The sequence below is a fragment of the Pungitius pungitius genome, chromosome 9, assembly GCF_949316345.1.
Source record: "Pungitius pungitius chromosome 9, fPunPun2.1, whole genome shotgun sequence".
Taxonomy (NCBI): Eukaryota; Metazoa; Chordata; class Actinopteri; order Perciformes; family Gasterosteidae; genus Pungitius; species Pungitius pungitius.
In genome coordinates, this window is record NC_084908.1 from 19,356,361 (window position 1) to 19,376,621 (window position 20,261).

Below are 20,261 nucleotides of genomic sequence, written 5' to 3' on the forward strand. Positions count from 1 at the left end.
GTCATGTTTTATTTTCTTTACAGCCTCACATGAGCAACACAGTCACTGGAAGCTGATCGCTATGACAACAAATACGTCAAGTCAAACAATTTAACTTTTTATATTTTATATTATATATAAGGCATCAATTTAAAATCCCAAATGAAGGAAAACTCATTAAAACAATAACGGACGCGTTAGAAAAACGTGAGGAAGAAAAGGTCAAAATACTTCAAAGTAAAGCCTATTTACTTTATACTTAGGTGGAACACATTTATGAACATTTCTTCAGACTGTGGAATCAATAGCTGTTTACAGTCGAGTGTCGTTGTTACTTCCGGCCTGCGGGGGCAGCACCGCGCCTCCGAAGCGCTGATTCTACCGTAAATAGCAACAGAAGAAGAGAGCTAGCTACTGTAAACAAAGCTGAGCCGTTAGTCTGTCAAACAACTCAAAACCTGCCTAATGTGGACAGCAGATATGGTTAGAAGTAAATCCACACAACAGTAAAGTAAGTGCAAACTGAGTTTTTCGTCAAATAGTTTAATGCTGACAAAGAAATTAACTCGGAGAACGGCCTTTTAGTTAGTCAGCTAACTAACTAGCATAAACATGCTAAAGTTGACACTAAAAAGACACATCCGGGAACTTAGACTTTGACTAACGTTAGCTAACTTCGTATTTTAGACTAAATATGTTTCACCTGTATAGCATGTAAGCTAGGTTCTTATTGGTGTCAGCTTAAATAGTCCGTTATATCGGCGGTATGTGTCGCTAGCTTGGTTCACGTCGCGTTAGCGCCTCTGGGTGTCTGAGTGCGGATCTCGTTTCCTCCGCAGCGCTCCGCCGGGCCGAAGGCAGCCGTTCAGTCCGGGCCCCGGAGCTGCCATGACCCGGCCTGAAGTCTGACTGGAAGATAATGGCTGCAGAGCTGTTTCCCACCACGAAGCTGGTCCCCTCCGCCTCAGCGAGCAGCAGCAGCACCACCTCCTCCTCCACCTCCTCCTCCTCCATCCAGCAGTACCAGCAGCAGAACCTCACCAACAACAACAACACCTCCAGAGCCGCACAGCGCTGCTGCAACTGGCAGGGCCTGTTCCCCACCATCCGGGAGAGGTCAGGCTCAAAAGACACCCCCCCCCCCCCCCCCTTCCTCATATAAAAAATATATATATATATATATAATGTAATTTTATGAGTGAAAACGGTTTCGTGGGATGAAATGCATTTTGTGTCCTTGCAGGAATTCAGTCATGTTCAACAATGAGATGATGGCAGATGTTCACTTTGTGGTCGGGCCGCCCGGCGGGACGCAGCGGGTACCAGGGCACAAGGTAAGTCCCCCCCCCCCCTCCGAGACAAGGCAAAGAGCAAACTGTGGATCGTTATCTTTTAAAGCAACTTGGTAAATTCCTTCATTAAAGTCTCAGAGTCCGAATTGTGTCCGTTCTAAGAGGCGATCGTGTTCCTCTGCTCTGTCAGTACGTCCTGGCCGTCGGCAGCTCCGTGTTCCACGCCATGTTTTATGGAGAGCTGGCGGAGGACCAGGAGGAGATCCGGATCCCCGACGTGGAGCCGCCCTCCTTCCTGGCCATGCTGAAGTAGGTCGCCCGGCGCGTTTAGCTTCGTCTCTACGGAAACACAAGACACGGCGGACAAACACTCACTGTACTAAAAAGCACCAGATAAACAATATAAAATAAACTACATTCAAATGGAGGTCACCTCTCACGTTGATCCCTTGCTCCATCGCCTCAGGTACATCTACTGCGACGAGATCGACCTGTGTGCCGACACCGTGCTCGCCACCCTCTACGCCGCCAAAAAGTACATCGTGCCTCACCTGGCCCGGGCCTGCGTCAACTTCCTGGAGACCAGCCTGAGCGCCAAGAACGCCTGCGTGCTGCTGTCCCAGAGCTGCCTGTTCGAGGAGCCCGACCTGACGCAGCGCTGCTGGGAGGTGATCGACGCCCAGGCCGAGCTCGCCCTGCGCTCCGAGGGCTTCTGCGACATCGACACGCAGACGCTGGAGAGCATCCTGCGCCGCGAGACGCTCAACGCCAAAGAGATGGTGGTGTTCGAGGCGGCGCTGAACTGGGCCGAGGCCGAGTGCCAGCGGCAGGACCTGGCGCCGACGATCGAGAATAGGCGCCTGGTGCTGGGGAAGTCCATCTACCTGATCCGCGTGCCCACCATGGTCCTGGAGGACTTCGCCAACGGGGCGGCGCAGTCCGGCGTGCTCACGCTCAACGAGACCAACGACATCTTCCTGTGGTACACCGCCGCCAACAAGCCCGACCTGCTGTTCTGCACCAAGCCGCGCAAGGGCCTGGCGCCGCAGCGCTGCCACCGCTTCCAGTCCTGCGCCTACCGCAGCAACCAGTGGCGGTACCGGGGCCGCTGCGACAGCATCCAGTTCGCCGTGGACAAGCGCGTCTTCATCGCCGGCTTCGGCCTCTACGGCTCCAGCTGCGGCTCGGCCGAGTACAGCGCCAAGATCGAGCTGAAGCGCCAGGGCGTGTCCATGGCCCAGAAGGTCATCAAGTACTTCTCGGACGGCTCCAGCAGCACTTTCCCCGTGTCCTTCGACTACCCGGTGCAGATCGAGCCCGACACCTTCTACACCGCCAGCGTGGTGCTGGACGGCAACGAGCTGAGCTACTTCGGCCAGGAGGGCATGACGGAGGTGCAGTGCGGGAAAGTGACCTTCCAGTTCCAGTGCTCCTCGGACAGCACCAACGGCACCGGGGTGCAGGGGGGCCAGATCCCCGAGCTCGTCTTCTACGCCTGAGCGCGGGGGGGGAGGACGCGGCGTTTTACTTTGGCGGTGCGGAGACGGGTTCTCGGGTGGCTGTTTGGTTTAGTGGAACATGGAGGCACTACTGAAGTGGGTCTGAAACCTCACATTCCTTCTGTTGTTGTTTTGTCTTTGTTTACATCGGCTGTCGGGGTCACAGCTGTTTTCCCTCGTCGCAGGAAAACAAACATGGCAGCCATTTTCGAGGGGGGTATAAAACGCAGTGAAAGTACTTAATCAAGGCGTCCCTTTAGCGTCGTAATACACACACAAAGACAAATTCACCTGCCAATCTCAGCGGCTTTGTGCGCATCGACCATCTGCTCACGTATCCCTCCATTGTCTTCTGGACTATTTTCACAATCATTATATTTAAAATATTATTTAGATCCCAGAGTCTAAAACTCTGGAACAAATACAAGCTGAAGAGGCCTCTTACTTACTTTTCACGTTTTTACTTCAACTAAACACACTTAAATGCATTTCTAAATGTTTTTTTTTTTTAATGCGCAACTAAAAATGACACTTCCAAAAAATATTCATTAAATAAAATAAATGTTATGTTTTTAGTCTGCGTGTCGCCTCCACAACACAGAACAGGTTTTTGGTTTCTTGCCTTAAAGATCACGCGTTCAGTTTTATGAATCACAGACGTTTAAATGTTTGTCTCAACCATCGGACTTCGGTTTCAATTTAAACAATTCGGAGACATTCCAGCGGTTACTGTGAAGGAGGAAGCACTGCTGTTCTGTGTTAACCTGTGCAGGTGTTTACTGTTGCTTGTTTTGGTTCTTGAAGGGTTTCTTTTACGACATTCACAGCGTCAAACATCACTCACACGTCAGCTGATCACTGTTCTCTCTGTCAGCACTGATGCCGCCGCCTGGAGGCGAAAGCGATGCTCTGAATGCTGTATTCCAACCTTTGAATATGACTTCCTTTCTACACACTACTCCAGACCTACTGTAACCGTCTCTTCTGAAATGTGGAAACATATCGTACACAATACACCTGCAGTACAACAGGTTATTCTAAAGGATTTTAACTTTTCTTGTGTTGTATTTAAGTATTCCGTCACGCTTTTATTTTGAAAAACATTCCGCTTTAGTGTTTAATTATGTTGCATTGTTGTAAATATATCTGTGATAATGTCCTGACGCACTTCATCTGCTCACTTTGAAAATGAAGAAAAGAAACCGTTTTATAGGATTCTATATTAAAGAAACATATTTTTGGATGTCTTTGTTTTCTTTAATCTGATTCCAACCCGAATGTGCAGTGAGCTGGTGGCCTTATGAATATGTTGTTGTGACAAATTTGGAAATAAAAGGTTGGGATGTAAAACTTGGCCTTTGTTCTGTTCATCAATAACACACCAAACAAGAATATAAGGTTTTCAGAATAAGCTCCACCTTTATAGGACACGATGACACATTATTCTGAAAGGGCGTTCTTCATGAACACGTTTCCCTTCAGTAAAATGTTGAATGAAGGACTCGTATCAGTGTTTCTACACCGCAGTAACGCAAAGTATTTAACAACTGTTCGGTTTATGTAGCTTTACGTGAAGTACACCCTTTGTTGTGACATAAAACCGGAAGCGGAAATGTTTCCGTCGGACAGGAGCACTTCCGTCCTGAGCTCAGAGCCGAACTCCTCGCGGACTGAGCGCGCGCGCGTTTCGCTGTCGTCATGCACCGATTACAGATCCTCGCGGGCCACTTGTCGCCCCCCGGGGCCCCGGGGAAGGCGCGGGATGTGGGGGCCGCGGAGTGCGGGTCCGCGGGCGGCAGCAGCCCGCAGGACGTGGTGGTGGTGCACGGACGGAGGACCGCCATCGGGAAGGCGAAGAGGGGCGCGTTCAAGGTAACGAAGGAGCCCGCAGCTGGTTCACACCTATGGTTCACCTGGTTCACACGGCTCTCCACTTCCGGAGAAGTACTAATGAACGCGTCATGCGTTATTTTATAAACAGACATAAAACATCAAGTTGGCAGATATTTCGATTGTGTTTAAATTAAGCTGAATACTCCCCATGCAGCTGATAATACTTGTGTACTTGAACTTCATGCAGCTGATAATACTTGTGTACTTGAACTTCGTGCAGCTGATAATACTTGTGTACTTGAACTTCGTGCAGCTGATAATACTTGTGTACTTGAACTGCTGCATGCTGGGAGCTGCGGTGTGATTGAACCCTTCTGCTCGCCTGCAGGACACCACGCCCGACGAGCTGCTGAGCGCCGTGATGACAGCTGTGCTTGCAGATGTTGGACTGTCCCCCGACAGGCTGGGGGACGTTTGTGTCGGTGAGACGAGTCGTCCTCTGTCCTTTTATTTCCTGCTGGTCCCGGGGTTCTATTCAGCTCTGTTGTGCCTGCAGGTAACGTGCTGCAGCCCGGCGCCGGTGCTCTGATGGCCCGGGTGGCTCACTTCCTCAGGTCAGACTCTTCATCATTATCATCATCATCATCAGGGATTCTCAGTCTCACGCCTCTTTCTTCCCTCCAGCGGGTTCCCGGAGACGGTGCCGTGCTACACGGTGAACCGGCAGTGCTCCTCCGGCCTGCAGGCGCTGTTCAACATCGCAGGTACGGACTCTCGTTGCGGCGTCTGAACGCGGCGCGTGAATACGACGTGTTTCACTCTGGTTCTGTGCAGGAGCCATCAGGAGCGGATCCATCGACCTGGGGCTCGCCTGCGGGTACGTGATCACCCCGAAGGGTCGAGATGCACGTAATGTGGTGCTCTCATCCAGGAAATGACTGTGTGTGTGTGTGGGTGTGTGTGTGTGTGTCACAGCGTGGAGAGCATGTCTCTGCGTGCGATAGGAGAACCTGGAGATCTGAGCTCCAGGGTGACGGAGGTGGACAAAGCCAGAGACTGCATCATCCCGATGGGGTGAGGCCTCTCTGTCCTCACGTGTCTGTTGACGTGTGGAGACGTGAGAGTTTGTTTAAATGGATTAAAACCCGCGTCGTTCCGTCAGAGCTCCACGTGTTCCTTGTTCCTACAGAATCACCTCGGAGAACATCGCAGAGCGATTCGGGGTCTCCAGAGAGAAGCAGGACGCTTTCGCTCTCAGCTCCCAGCAGAAGTGAGCGAGTCAAAGTGTCCCTTTTTTCTTTGGGGAATATTTTTCCTCGATTTGTCCTCGAGGAATGAACGTTTTAGCTTGTTGGGCAGAAATATTTTTATAGTCGAAAAAAATATATATTTTCATCAGTTTTATATTTGACTGAATATATTTAATATTTTATACAAAGTTAATTTTTGGTATTTAAGTCACTAAAAATGTTCTTACAAAAGTAATTATTTTTAAATGAAGTCCAATTCTATTTTAAATCATCCAGTGTGTGTTTTGAGAAGCATTATAAGGAATGACCTAATGACCTAGTGACCTAGTGACCTCCCCCGCGCAGGGCGGCCCACGCACAGAGCACCGGGCGGTTCCGGCGGGAGATCGTCCCCGTCTCCGTCAGGCGCCTCGACGCCGACGGCGCAGAGCGCGAGGCGTCGGTCGCCGAGGACGACGGGATCCGAGCGGGGACCACGCTGGCGGCTCTGAGCAAGCTGCGGCCGGCCTTCAAGCCCGACGGCAGCACCACGGCAGGTGGGCCCCCCCCCCCCCCCCTCGCCTCGCCTCCTCAATCCCCCCCCAGGCTCCTCCCCCCCCAAACTCAACCCCGGCCTCTTGTCCTCAGGTAACTCCAGCCAGGTGAGCGACGGGGCGGCGGCCGTGCTGCTCGGGCGCCGGGCGGCGGCGGAGGCGCTGGGTCTGCCCGTGCTGGGGGTCCTGAGGGCCAGCGCGGTGGTCGGGGTCCCGCCGGATCTCATGGGGGTCGGACCGGCGTTCGCCATCCCAGCCGCTCTGCAGCAGGCCGGTAAGATACGCACCGGTCAGCATGTGATATTTAGGGATTGTAGACCCGAGTGACTCCTCCCCCTTTTCCCCTCAGGGCTGACGGTGGCCGACATTGACGTGTTCGAGATCAACGAGGCCTTCGCCAGTCAGGTGACTTCACGCCATCACACCTGTCGCTCTGTGGAGCTCGCTTCATTCTCGGCCAATGAGCTCGCGGCGGTTTGAGTCTTGCCGTTGACTCCGCCCCCTTTTTCTTTTTTTTAGGCGGTGTACTGCGTGGAGAAGCTGGGCATCCCGCTGGAGAAGGTGAACCCCAACGGGGGCGCCATCGCTCTGGGTCACCCGCTGGGCTGCACCGGCGCCCGCCAGGTGGTGACGCTGCTCAACGAGCTCCGGCGCAGAGGCCGCAGGTTCGATTCCCGCCGGCGCTCCGACTACCGTCCGTTTCCTCGGCGACGGCCGCCCCCCCTCAGCGCTGCTCTCTGCTGTCTCTCCTCTCCCCCCCCCCCTGCAGGGCGTACGGCGTCGTGTCCATGTGCATCGGCACCGGGATGGGGGCGGCCGCCGTGTTCGAGTACCCCGGAGCGTAGAGGCCGCCGCACTGCGACCACGAGGACCGGCCCGCCTCCTCCTTCAGGACCCCGTGATGTCTCCTTATAAGGTGTCTCCTAGAGACCCCACAGCGAGGCCTCGTAAAGGCCGATAACCTCAGTGTTCTACATTCTGAACTGAAGCACGATTCCTTCATGATGGCGACCGGTCCCACGTCTAAAAGAGGCTGCGAAGCGAATTAATTCACTTGTACTTTAATATTAATACGATTCAGATCAAGTGCCTTTGATTTCATGTCTCTAATCAAGCCACTGATGTCTCTTGCTGCAATTCTTTAATAAAAAAAGTTACGGCAAGAAGAAGAAGAAGATCGGAAAGCTGCGTTCTGTCAAACACTGACGTGTGAAAGTACATCATTGAGCTGTAACTCTTGTTTTGTACATGGATGTAATGGGCGGAGCCTGTTGTCCCAACGAATGACTTCCATGTAAATCAGGAGCTCGTTGTGTCGCCCGCATTTAAATCACTACGACGGAACGGAGTTCTAAAATAAAGCGTTTCATGGTGTGATTCTGGTGGAGGCTCTTCGGGTTCTGTGAGGCTACACGAGCCTCGGCTTCTTCCGGGCCTGGAACTGCTCCGTCTTGCTCTTGATGGACTTGACGAGCAGAGACAGGCCGGGGTCCAGCGACGTCTTCGGGGGGTCCTCGGCGTCCCGCTTCCCGGGGGCCTCGGCCTTCTTCTTCCTCCTCTCCTCCTCCTCTTCCTCCTTCTCCCCTCGCCGGCGGTGCTTCTCGGCCTGGATGCTCTCCGTGGCCTTGGTCTTCTTGTAGCTGGGGTGGGAGGGGTCCAGGTTGAACAGGTGGGAGGTGAACATGGCCTGGAAGCGAGGGTCTTTGACGTCCACCTGGGCACACGCATCAGGGAACGTTTACACCAACATTGACCCTCTTAGTAAGGGGGTGTTTTTATGGCTGTGCTTTCATTCATCTTGGACCCACCTGGAAGTCGTCGCCCTCCAGCGGCTCCTTGCTCTTCTTCAGCAGCTTCTTCCTCTTGCTCTTGCTCAGGTTCTGCTGCTCCACGATCTTGTCGTAGTTGAAGTGTTTGTGTTTGGCTTCGTCTCCTTCGTCCTCCATCAGCAGAGCCATCTCAGCCTGCACACACACACACACACAGGGTCAGGAGGGGGGGGGGCTGCGCTGCACAGATCATTCAGGGACTGAACTCTGACCTCTTGTTTCTCCCGCTCCTCTTCGTCCTCAGCTGTCCGCTCCTCTTCCTCCTGATTCTTCTTCTTCTTCTTCTTCCCCTCCTTTGTCTTCCTCATGTCTGCAGAACCATTAACTGATCAATCACTGTTGCTTCATTTAAACAGTTAAACATTCATCGGACTGATCGATGTATTGATCACCTGCAGCGGCGAGCTCCTCTGCGAAGAAGGGGTCACTGAGATCCACGTCTGAAGGAAGGTCTTCATCACTCAGCTCTTCCTCGTCCTCTCCCTGATACAGGAGATCAATATAAACTTAAATAAAGTCGTCCCAACGGGACGGTGGGTTTAAAATCAAAAGCTTACGCGTAGAAGTCAAATATACTGTATATAATCTTTAATTATCTAATACATATTTATTCAAACCCCCTCAAATGAAGCATTGAGTAGGTGCAGATGTTCTTCATGTGACTTCATGTATCTGCTCTGTAGCAGTGAGTGAATTAATGGTACGAGCGTTGCATTCTGGGTAAAGAAGACTCTGGGAAACGTCACCTCTTTTCTGTCAGATTTCTTCTGCTTCTTCTTGTCTTTCTTCTTCTGCAGGAAGCCCTCCCAGGGCGTCATCTGGTCCTTCCCCTCCAGCTTCTTCTTCACCAGCTGCTCCGTCGTCTCCTTCAGGCCTGCGGACGCATTAAAACGCAATAAAACCGAGCACTTTTTAACGTTTAAAGTCACTACCGACCCGCTGGTGTTAAACGTTTGAAAGTAAACGTCGGGTCTCTGACTCCTCGTACCTGGCACCCAGGTGACCTCCATGCCCATGTCTTTGTCCTCCTGCAGCTTCTTCTCCTTTGCCTGGATGCCTTTCAGCAGCTCTCTGTACTTGGAGATCTGCTCCTCGCTTCTACTCTTCTTCTTCTTCTTCTTCTCTGCTCCTCCGGACGTTTGAATGGGTTCCTCCGTCTCGGCTGATGGGGCGCCGTCTTCGCTCTGCGGATCTCCAAACTCGAACCCGCCTCCTTCCTCCTCCTCCTCCTCCTCGCTGGAGGAGGCCAGGTAGGCGTTGAAGTCCATCGCCAGCAGCTCGTCCTTGTTGAACTTCCTGTTGAGGGCGGTCACCCGGTCGTTGTCCGTCTCGTCCCACGTCAGCTGCACCTGAAGGCGTTATTTTGTGGGTTTATTCTTGCTCTCTAAAATGATCCATTGATACATTATTACAGGGTAAGAAATAAAATATGTTTCTTTACAGTTTTTGGAGGGAAATAAGTGGCGTAAAATGGAAACACTGCGACGCAAAGCTGCAGCTCAACCATCTTCTTACCTTCGACGTGGCGTTGGCGGCGGAGGTGAACAGTTTGGGCGTGTAGGCCGACAGGTTCACGTCCGTCGCCACGTCTCTGGGCTCCTCGTCAAACGTCTCGCCCTCGGGAATGAACCTGGTCAAAGAACATGGTTGACAGCACAATCAGATGTTTGCTCCCCCCCCCCAGATAGTTTGTGAATGCTCCACTGGTGCGGTTTCTCTCACCGGAGGTCCAGCACGGAGCAGCTGCTCTCGTACTCGTAGCCGTCACACTCCTCGTAGATCTTGGCGGCGGTGGCGGTGGAGTCGCACTCCACCACGGCGTAGAAGTACTTGAGGCGCTTGAACTGGTAGTTACGCATCTTCTCCCGGTGACCTCTGAGTGGACACACACACACCGAGAATATTACGGTCATGTGGCTTCATGTCGTTAAACCCTGATGGAGGATGGAGACCTTTCACCTGGACATTTTAAAACATTGAGGTGAAGAAGCGAGTCCTTAAAGGGAGCTCCGTGTTACCTCTCCTCCTCGTTGTCGTCCTCCGAGTCCTCGGGCAGAGGTCTCAGCTCCATCGGCCCCTGAGTCTCCTCCGCCTTCAGCCTCTCCTTCCCAAACTCCGACGGGTAGACCTGAGACAATACCCAGGGTGCACTGCGGTTTAACACACAGCAGCCGGGCGCGGCTGTGGAAAATCATCTCAAAGCGTCTTCTGACTTCACCTTCACGGAGAGCACGGCTCCTCCTTTGGGCACGAAGGAGTTGACCAGAGCCAGCAGGTCTTTGGCTTTGATCCGGTCCCACTCCACGTTGCAGACGGCGAGTCGGGCAGAAACCTGAGGAACGCAAACGTCCCAAAGGTTAAAGACTCGTACACGTGTTCCCAGGAGCAGAACCTCCTCCTCCTCACCTCGTCGCTCCGCGGAGCGTCTTTGGCCAGCTCGCCCCAGTCGTGCTCGATCTCCTCCTCCTCTTTCTTCAGGATGGCCTTGACTTCGTCCTCGTCGTCCTCGTCTGAGCTGGTCTCCACGTTTCCTTTTCCTCGGGCCAGATCCGGCTCGCTGTCACTCTCCTCCTCCGAGTCCAGACCGGACTCCTCCTCCGAATCTGAGCCGCTCGCCACGCCGACCTCCTCCTCATCATCATCATCATCGTCGTCATCGCCCGAGTCTTCATCATCTCCACTGTCGTCTGTGCCACTGTCTACTCGAACATCATCATCATCCTCTGCAGGATGTGCTGCTCCAGTTTGCTTCCCGTCATCATCATCATCATCTTCCTCTTCTGCGTGAAATCATAAAATGTGTTAGGACAGAAAGACGTCTGAGGATGAACCAGCTGATGTAAACATCTGCATTAGTGAAATAGCTACAATTCATTTCCTCTACATCAATAAACAGATCAAATATACGTTTGCCATCAGCTTACACAATGGAAATCTTTTTGTATTTTGTATCTAATATCGATGTTTTTTTGATAGGAGCATCGCTGTAGAACCATCGGAGGAGACAAGTGAACAGCAAACGACTCTTCCAGATGTTACAGACTAATAAAGACTGAACACTTTTTGAGACTCGAGCAACAAGCACAGATCTGATTGTTGGAGCCGAGGACGTGTGAGACTCTTTGCTCCTCTGGCATGAAGAACATCTACTGACCTTCTTCAGTAACCACGACCCCGCGTCCGGGCGGCCCTGCACCGTCGCTCCTCTCCACCGCTCGTCCTTTCTTCACCAGCTTCTCCTTCCCTTTTTGCTTTTTCTTGCCCTCCACCACCTTCTCGCTCTTCACGCCGCCCTCCCCCTCCTCCTCCTCCTCCTCCTCCCCCGAGTCAGAGACGTTGTAGAAGCGCATCAGGTCCTCCGTGGAGGTCTGGTTGATGGGTCGGCCTCGTTTGTCCGACGTGTACTTCACCTTGAAGCGCTTGTCGTGGAACATGGACTGGAAGCGCTTGTCGATCTTGATTTTGCGTTCCCTCTCGGGCATCTCCCAGAATCGGGGGTCCTTCTGCACCCGGTGGAAGCGCTCATCTCCGTCCTGGTTCTTTTTGGACGACATGGTGGCAAAACTCCCACGGGTCACCTGGTGGATGAATACGTACGTCATGTCGGGTCACGTGGACAAGAAGCAGCGATTGTGGCTCAGAAATGGACTGAGGTCATATACACAGGTGATTATTGTTTAGAGCATTTAATGGTTTAGGTTAGTCACCAAATCAAATGAATAAAGATCTGATTAAATGAAAGTTTGTACACTTTGGGATATTTTACTAACAGTCTGGAAGAAGACGGACACAAGTGAAAGTCGGCATTAAAACAACAACTTAAAGGACTCCGCGTGACGACCTGAAGGCTGACATGTTCCTTCATGAGGTTGAACCGTTACTGGAATAACCGTGGAGCCGCTTACAGCCATGTTTTGGTAAATAAAACGTCGGTCAAGGAAACTACGGAGAAGACGAACCGTTTCGGCGGGAAAAGCAGTCCGCTCCTTAACGACACACGACGCGCGACACGTACCGGCGGAAACGTGTTTAACTTAAGCAGCGTATAAAATAAATAATAACGTAGAAATGTACTGATACCTCTCTGGTCAACGGCTACACGTGTTTTCCCAGCATGCAACGCCTTCGTGACCCCCCTCTCACTCTCCGCCCCTTTCTTGGTACGGAAGGCGAAGTGGGACAAACGAGACCAAACCCGCACCGAGGCTCAATCCAGATTGTGGTCTAAAAGCTTTTGTAACACCGCATATATTGATATTGGTCTGGTATATATTTAGGTCGAATAAAATATTACAATTGTGAATTGTGAGAACACTGATCACATCAAAAACATCTGCCCACACCGCCGAGTACCAGTCATACGTAACTGTGGTTTATCTAAACACATCTAATCCGCGATCCAGTTCCATTGTTTCCAACGACCGCGGAAGAAATCCAGTTCCAGCTTTTCCCTCCCGCTCGTCGGGGAGGTCACGCGGCGTGGAGGACAGGAAGAAGTCTTATTCCTCAACGCCGCTCAAGATCATTCCAATTAACACCTGATAACACCTAAAAGCGAGCCAAACAATGAGCGGCGCGGCGTGTCGGAGCGTCCTGCGGGCGACCGGCTCCTGTGCTGCAGCCTCCTCCTCCGCCTCCTCCTCCTCCTCGGGCCGCCGTGGCTGGGTCGCGACCTCCACCCCCTGCGGTGCGCCCCGCAGAGGGCTGTCCGCGGCGGGCAGCATCAACGTGTTCAACCGGGACATGAAGAAGAGGCAGAAGGACTGGGCGGCGGCGCTGCGGGACGGACACCAGTACGACTACCTGCGGGACGAGGTGCGAGCCCGCCACACCTGTACGACACATTTAATGAAAATGAAGAAATGCTTAAATAACTGTAACTAAATACATGTTAAAATATTTTTGAGTTTTTAAATTTATTCTGAAAGCAAAAAATAATCCAGAAACACAAAAAATGTACTAATATGTCAGCTAAACCCATTAGTATTATGATTCTTTTTTATTGAAATGTTTCTAATGAAGTGAAATTATTTTACTATAAAGAATAAACTCGTGAAATCCAGCAGCATCTTTGAGCTCGGGATAAAAGATTCTACTTTAACCCCAAAATATCCAGTGACGCGGCCTGATCTTTGTTCTGTAGGTTGGCAGTCGAGTGGCCGATCGGGTCTATGACGTCGCCAGGTGAGCCCGTGACGACAGATCTGCTTTTCTTGGTGGACACACACACACACACACACACGCATACTTTCTAAATGTCCTGTCTTCTCAGGACGTTTCCTTTGGCTCTGGACATCGGCGCTGGTAAAAGTCACATTGCAGAGCATCTCAGCAAGGTACCGTCCAGCCCCTCAGCGGCCCAAACAATCCCATTAATTGAGTGAATTGAGTTGAATCGTTGAAGTATGGTGGCGCTCTCTGTGTCTCAGGACGTGGTGGAGCGCTTGTTCCTGACGGACGTCTCGCGGGAGGCTCTGGTGAGAGGTTTACAGCTCTGTGATGGTTAGATGAATGAAGCCTGGTGGAAATGATCAATCTCACCGACAGTCAATAACAACAACAACAGACGATGCCGGTACATGACGGCTGATGTGAGTTTAATGTCCTCAGAAACAAACCAGACGGAGTGAAATCCCGACTCATCGGATTCTTGCTGACGAGGAGTTTCTGCCGTTTAAAGAAAACACCTTTGACCTCGTTTTGAGCAGCTTGAGGTGATTAATACTTAATTCCATATGTCGGTTTAGCTTTATCAATGAAATTCCCAACATGCTATTCATTGATTTTTGTCTGAACTGTTAAAACGAACAAAACCACTTCTTTCTCCAGTCTGCACTGGATCAACGACCTGCCTGGAGCTCTCAGACAGGTGAGAGTCTCTCTCGCGGCGACACGGCGGGGGGGGGGGGGGTGAAAGCCGCGTGTTCAGCAGCGCGTCTCCTCCTCCGCTCAGATCCACCAGGCGCTGAAGCCGGACGGCGTGTTCATCGGGGCGATGGCGGGCGGCGAGACGCTCTACGAGCTGCGCTGCTCCCTCCAGCTGGCCGAGACCGAGAGGGAGGGGGGCTTCTCCCCCCACGTGTCCCCCTACACCGCCGTCACGGACCTGGGGAACCTGCTGGGCCGGGCCGGCTTCACCATGCTCACCGTGGTACCAACCGGGATCTGACTGTCACTTTTTATCAATGCATTTTTTTTACCTGTGACTTTTTGCATTATTTGTTTTCAGCTTTACACATTTGGAGTGAGTGGACTTTTTAAAAAAAAAACACTTTTCGACCTATTATTTTTGTGACTTTTTTTCCATGACTTCGACCTGACATATTTTGAACATTTTTGAATATAATGTTTTTTTACTTAACATTTCTTGACCCATCTTTATAAAACTTTTTTGCCCATATATTTCCGCATATTTTGCCTTTTTCTTATTTTTTTTGCACCTTCATGATTTTTACCTTTTGACGTCCTTCAGTAAAACTTTCTTCGTCTCCGTTTCAGGACACCGATGAAGTTCAGGTTCACTACCCGGGAATCACTGAAGTCATGACGGACCTTCAAGGTAAAAGCAGCATCTACAACATCAAACTGTCTCTAAGGGCTCGACAGTCGGAATCCAGCTCCATATCAAAGCTTGAGTTTAGTCATTTACACTGAAATCAAACTCTTCTGTAGCGTTTATCAGCTGTTGGCATGTCAGATTCTACGAGGTCATACATTTGTTGACTTGTGTCTGTGAGCAGAAAAGTGGGACGTTCTACGTATTAAAATGTGTGTCGGGGTGAATTCTGTTGTGTAGGGATGGGTGAGAGTAACTGTGCGTGGAACAGGAGGTCGATGCTGCACAGAGACACCATACTAGCAGCAGGAGCCATTTATAAAGGTCAGCTCTCACACACACACACACACACACCGTTCTGCTGCCACAAATACTAACCTGAGCACACAATGTGGATTAATATAAACCACTCCCTACAAATTCAGTTTCTTTCTGTTTTTTTGATAATAAGTGACCAGCTGGTTAAACACCAAAAATTGCAGATCCCGTGTCTGTTGTTCACCGTTTGTCACAACTTCCTCTTTGTTAGACACAAGCAGCGCGGTGGGATCCCAAAGTTTGGAAGGCTTCTGCTTTCTGTCTCTTTCGGGTCACGTGATAACTCATTTATGGGCGTAGAAGTACTTCGGTCTTTCGATTTTTAAAAGTACAACCAAATTCTAAAAAGAAGCACATGTAAAATGTTTAAATGAGCCAGTACGACGGTTAGCTTAGCACAAAGACTGGAAGCGGAGGGAACGACTAGCCTAGCTTAATAAAGGGGTTCTGTCTGTAATCGTTCCAGAGATGTACGGCAACGAGGACGGCTCCGTGCCGGCCACCTTCGAGGTCCTCTACATGATCGGCTGGAAGCCTCACGAGTCTCAGGTAAGACCCGGGCTGTTTGTGCACTACGATACCCAGAATGCAACAGCGTCTCCAACAATAATACTTGTGATATTAGGTTTGGTTTCTCTGTTTCTTCTTTAATAGCCAGACGTCGTCACTGCTGTGATTTACCCTATAGATTCAGGAGAAGAGACGATGTTTATTCATAAAAATGACAACTGGTTTAATCGTTTGCATCTTTTTATTTCTCAGGCCAAACCAGCAAAGCGAGGCTCGGCCAACATGTCCTTTGGGGATTTGTCAAAGATCGGCCAGCCGACCAGCACGGAGGCGTCGTAGGTTCCCCTGAGCCAACAAACCGCCGACATCCCGCACATTGTAAATAATATATTTTATTAAAACGCCAAGGAGATGTGCTGTCATTACCTGGAATAAAATGAGCAACGAACCAAAAGGGCTCCATGAGAACATTTCTTCCTCTCCGACCACACAGCGCATGATGCTGAGGAAAGGAGCTTCTGACGGAGACGTTTCATGACGCTACTTACGTGTAGATCTCAGCCTGAGGAGGCTTGAGACCCATAATGTCGCTAGTTATCAAGATCACAACCAGTTAGTTCTATTTGTGACATCTGACTAACCACATTTTTTTCCCCACTGCAACCTCTTAAGTCGTAACTTCCTCTTGACTCAAAATAGAAAGCGTTATTCGCCGTGTGTCACTTAACGAGGTCCCCAGGCTGCAGAGATGTTGCTCCCGCTCTGCTTCGTCCTCGCTGGATGTTTCTGTTCCAGCTTCGCCGGTAAGAACATCCAAGTCAGCACGTTTGGTTTTGGCTTAAATACATTTTTGGTAGAAAAAAGTTCTTGATGTTAGTTTAGAACACGTGTGTGTGTGTGTGTGTGTGTGTGTGTGTGTGTGTGTGTGTGTGTGTGTGTGTGTGTGTATATATATATATAGAATATTCTTTATTTTCCAGATACTCCTCAGCAGACTGTGCTGCAGGGCACCGAGGCCACGCTGCTCTGCCCCGACGAGAAGCCAGACGTCACCTGGAGACGGTTCATAAACGGCAAAAAGGTGGTTCTTCTCACCGTCCAAAATGGCATCGAGACGATTAAAGACAAACGCTACGGTTCCCGGGCGCCGACCTCCCTGGTGATAAGAGACGTTACGTCATCGGACTCTGCCATGTATTGGTGCAACGGGAAGAAGGTGTATCTAAACGTGACAGAGGGGGTGGGTCCTGATGCCGGACACGAGGGCCGCACGCCAGCACCCGGCGGTCCGGGCCCGAGGGGAACCGCTGGAGACGCAGAGCCACGGCGTGGGAGGGGACCCGTTGGGATGGTGGTGGGAGCCTCGCTGGTGGTTTTGGGGGTTTTAACCGTGAACTTCTGCTACCGAAACCAAACGGAGAAAAGCACCGAGCTGCACGAGACGGAGGCGATTTATGAGGAGATCCATGTAGGCGTGGAGTCTTATTTTGAAAGTCCGCACCACGTCACACGCGTCGGAGAAATGGCAAACGAGCTCCTCACCGGAGGACAGGAGTGTGTTTACTCCCTCGCCCAAAGCTCACTGAGCACAGGAAGTGAGAGTGTGAAAGACTCCTGTCATCTTTCTCACTGATCTAATCACCATAGAAATATTCAGGCATTATGCAATAGAGCCGATGCATCCGTTTTCACACCTAACATTCAAATAAATGCTCTTGAGGAATCCATTCAAAGTTGTTGTTTTTTGTGTTCCTAAGTCATAAATACAGAACGTTGTGCAACACCAGGAAAGACGACTAATGGACCGAGATCTTTGCACAGTTCCTTTAGTTAAATACAAGTCCGAACATGTGACTCATCTCCTCTGAGCTCGTAAGTTAAACATTTTGAGTCAGAAACATCATGTTTATGTAAAACAAAAAGTCACCAGGAGCTGCTCCAACACACCGACGCCGTCTCAGAACCTGTGGATGGCGCCGGGCTCCCTGTGGCGGGCGCAGACGACCTCGTCGATGTGCAGCGAGCTCGCCTTGACCTCCAGGTTCTCCTGCAGCTCCCGCTGGCAGCGGACCAGAGCTCTCTGCTCGTCCTCCGACTGGAGCCTCGCCTCGCGCAGCCTGAGGGCGCACGCACACGGGAGGCCAAAGGTCACACGGCGAGGTCACGTGACTGGGCCGAGTGTTGCGTCCTGGTCCTACTTGTGGATGTGCGCGTGGAGCTGCTGCACCTCGGCGAGCAGCAGCGACTGGGCCGGGTCGTGGCACCGCTCCTTAGACGGCCTCTGGCGCCGCACGGCCAGGCGGGCCCGGGCCAGGCGCAGCTCGCCCTCGTTCTCTGCGATGGCGCCGAGGAGATCCGCGCTCGTCCGCTGCTGGCTGGCGAGCTCGGACAGAACCTGGAGGGGAGGGAGGAGTCACGGGGGGAGCGATGGCGGCGTCTCACCCTGCTGAGGTCATGGCTACAAGCTCCTCCCCCACCTGGGCCAGCTCCTCCCCCATCTGGCTCCTGGCGGCCTGGAGCTCCGAGACGTTCCGCTGCAGCGCCGTGGTCGCGGTCCGGACCCGCTCGTCCAGGTCGGTGGCCGTCCGCTCCAGGACCGACTCGGCCAGGGCCCGCAGGTGCAGGGAGTCGGCCTTCTGCTGCTCGGCGTGCGCCAGGTTGATGGCGGAGGTGTTCTCCCACTGCTCCGGAGTCACCACCACGCTGAGGAGGAGGAGGAGGAGGTGTGAGAAGCCTGCAGGTTCCCGCCACACGGCGCCTGCAGGACGGCGTTCACCTCGGCAGGAAGCTGCTCGGCCCCTCGCCGGTGCAGCGGCTCGTCATGGAGGCGCAGGAGTTGTCGACGTCCTCGGCTCTGCGCTTGTCCTCCACGTCCTGCTCCAGCAGCTGCAGGACGGACCGGTTCAACCTGGAACCCACGCAGCGCACGTTGGAAACCAGCGTGGCTCCTCCCACCGCCGCGTGGCCCCTCCCACTGCCCCGTGGCCCCTCCCACCGCCGGGCGCCCCTCTCACCGTATCTGCTCCGCGATCCGCTCCCCCGCCCCCTGCAGCAGGAGACCCGCCGCCTCGCAGACCTCCCTCTCCTGCAGAAGCTCCCCGTCCACGTGGTCGTGGCGCCTCTCGGAGGGGGGGCGCCTCGTCCTGCAGGCGACAGAAGGAGGAGGCGAGCTGTGGATGTGAGATGACTGCTGGAGCTGAAGGTTTGGACTTCCTGCCTGGTTTAAAGTGTGGGAGAAGCTCTCCGATGCTGCAGCACATTCCAGCACTGACCTCTCGTCCAGACAGACCACGGTGACCCTCAGAGTCTCTCTGCAGACCTCCAGGGCTTTCGCCAGTCTGCTGGACATCTCCAGGAGGACGTCCACCTCCTCGGTGATCTCCTCCAGCTTCCACTCCAGATTCTTCCTCAGGAACTGGATGTCTCTGACTCGCTGGTCTGAGGAGCACAAAGACCAAGGACTCCCACTGCGGCCCCCCTCCATGCGTCCAGCTGCAGCCGTCCCCTTCTAGTGTCCCCCCTGTGTCCCCCTGTGTCCCCCTCTCTCACCCAGGTGCTTGGTGTCATCACTCTGCATGCGCCTGCACGCGGTGTCCATCTCCGTGATGGTCCTCCTGCATTCTGCTCTGAAGAGCTGCGACTGGTTGCGCGTGACCTCCATGTCCACACGACTGGGCCCGTCGGGCCGCCGGGGGCCGCTGGGCGGGACGGACATGGCTCAGGCTTCAGAACAAGGGGGACGAGACGGTACTGGACCACCGAGGGGTCACCAGCACATTTTAGATGGAACAAGAAACACTTTGATCCCAGAAAAAAGGTCTTTGACATTGAGAACATTGATTAGAGAAACATAACTGCTAACTATCTAAGTAACTGGATGGATCATGTTTAAATGAATTGGTTTAATTCTTTAGTGGGCCGAGAACATCCTTATGAATAGATCTTTGTAATTAAATGTCAACAACAAATGTCATCACATTCATAAGATTCTGTTTAGAATTTCGATTTTATTATTTTTGTATTTTTCAAGCAATGAAAATCAAAATATAAGGCTACTTATAGAAAGCATTTCTAGTAATAGGATTATATTATTATTACTATTATCATTCAGAACAGGCGTTGTATGTAGTTAGGTGGGTAACATACGAAGAATATCAATATATACACTTGAACTATCTACACATTGCAGTTGGCAGTTATGTAGCAATGATTGTTATTAACTGATCGTTGGTTTAAAAAATGTGATCTTATTCCTGTTAATTACCCCGTTAAAAAGGCAAATATGACAGAATATGTCTCTAAAACAGACAGATTGTTTTTTAACCAGCAATTAGCTGTTTTACTTTGTTATAAAACACAAATCTCACATTTGAATTCATTACCTTCGTTTGAAAATCCACAACAGAAGCTCCTCGGTTGCGTTTTAAAACAGCTAAAAACAAACAAACAAACAAACAAATCTTGTAGCTCATCTGAAGATCGCTGCAGTTCAAAATCTCCCAAATTCAACAGCTGTGTCGCTGAGTCCAGTCTAAGAAACGTCTCAGTATCTATGGCAACGGACACGTAACACATTTACAAGGAAACGTTTTGATTTAAAATCAAATGTCATGCGACGTGTTCGGCTTCTATGTAAATAAAACGTCATGTATTACTATATGT

The 20,261-nt window shown here is 51.6% G+C and overlaps 5 protein-coding genes across 7 annotated transcripts; 3 read left to right on the forward strand and 2 right to left on the reverse strand.

Moving 5' to 3' along the window:
* Positions 1–328: 328 nt before the first annotated feature.
* LOC119217968 (BTB/POZ domain-containing protein 3-like) lies at positions 329–3,299 on the forward strand. Its single transcript, XM_037472060.2, has 5 exons — positions 329–490; positions 819–1,095; positions 1,223–1,313; positions 1,462–1,580; positions 1,738–3,299. Exons 2-5 carry the CDS (start codon positions 899–901, stop codon positions 2,768–2,770), a joined length of 1,440 nt encoding a protein of 479 aa, XP_037327957.2. The 5' UTR covers positions 329–490; positions 819–898; the 3' UTR covers positions 2,771–3,299.
* An 899-nt stretch (positions 3,300–4,198) lies between these two features.
* Positions 4,199–7,452, forward strand: acaa1 (acetyl-CoA acyltransferase 1). The gene is made up of 12 exons (XM_037472075.2): positions 4,199–4,642; positions 4,992–5,085; positions 5,160–5,217; positions 5,288–5,367; positions 5,438–5,480; positions 5,579–5,677; positions 5,793–5,873; positions 6,199–6,389; positions 6,481–6,660; positions 6,736–6,791; positions 6,906–7,051; positions 7,156–7,452. Exons 1-12 carry the CDS (start codon positions 4,469–4,471, stop codon positions 7,229–7,231), a joined length of 1,278 nt encoding a protein of 425 aa, XP_037327972.2. The 5' UTR covers positions 4,199–4,468; the 3' UTR covers positions 7,232–7,452.
* A 342-nt stretch (positions 7,453–7,794) lies between these two features.
* esf1 (ESF1, nucleolar pre-rRNA processing protein, homolog (S. cerevisiae)) lies at positions 7,795–12,422 on the reverse strand. 2 transcript variants are annotated; one of them, XM_037471922.2, is made up of 13 exons: positions 12,296–12,422; positions 11,370–11,793; positions 10,622–10,995; positions 10,434–10,547; positions 10,234–10,343; positions 9,938–10,090; positions 9,731–9,845; positions 9,204–9,564; positions 8,962–9,089; positions 8,608–8,698; positions 8,428–8,525; positions 8,195–8,350; positions 7,795–8,100 (listed from the first exon to the last, which is right to left on the reverse strand). In XM_037471922.2, exons 2-13 carry the CDS (start codon positions 11,767–11,769, stop codon positions 7,795–7,797), a joined length of 2,406 nt encoding a protein of 801 aa, XP_037327819.2. In that variant the 5' UTR covers positions 11,770–11,793; positions 12,296–12,422. The 2 variants fall into 2 exon arrangements, with proteins under 2 accessions (XP_037327819.2, XP_037327820.2); XM_037471923.2 differs by lacking the exon at positions 12,296–12,422 and adding an exon at positions 12,175–12,278.
* Positions 12,423–12,630: 208 nt separating this feature from the next.
* On the forward strand, positions 12,631–17,322 carry ndufaf5 (NADH:ubiquinone oxidoreductase complex assembly factor 5). Its single transcript, XM_037472119.2, has 12 exons — positions 12,631–13,030; positions 13,359–13,399; positions 13,488–13,551; positions 13,645–13,692; positions 13,826–13,929; positions 14,045–14,084; positions 14,169–14,366; positions 14,714–14,774; positions 15,012–15,095; positions 15,556–15,638; positions 15,852–16,402; positions 16,580–17,322. The coding sequence occupies exons 1-11, from the start codon at positions 12,782–12,784 to the stop codon at positions 15,936–15,938; spliced, it is 1,059 nt and encodes a 352-aa protein (XP_037328016.2). The 5' UTR covers positions 12,631–12,781; the 3' UTR covers positions 15,939–16,402; positions 16,580–17,322.
* On the reverse strand, positions 17,323–20,195 carry LOC119217984 (tektin-4-like). Of its 2 annotated transcripts, none has more exons than XM_062564265.1 (7): positions 19,982–20,195; positions 19,149–19,349; positions 18,614–19,037; positions 18,376–18,507; positions 18,077–18,302; positions 17,798–17,994; positions 17,323–17,716 (listed from the first exon to the last, which is right to left on the reverse strand). In XM_062564265.1, the coding sequence occupies exons 2-7, from the start codon at positions 19,312–19,314 to the stop codon at positions 17,557–17,559; spliced, it is 1,305 nt and encodes a 434-aa protein (XP_062420249.1). In that variant the 5' UTR covers positions 19,315–19,349; positions 19,982–20,195; the 3' UTR covers positions 17,323–17,556. The 2 variants fall into 2 exon arrangements, with proteins under 2 accessions (XP_062420249.1, XP_062420250.1); XM_062564266.1 differs by lacking the exon at positions 19,982–20,195 and having other exon boundaries at positions 17,327–17,716; positions 18,614–18,742; positions 18,872–19,037; positions 19,149–19,873.
* Positions 20,196–20,261: the final 66 nt, after the last annotated feature.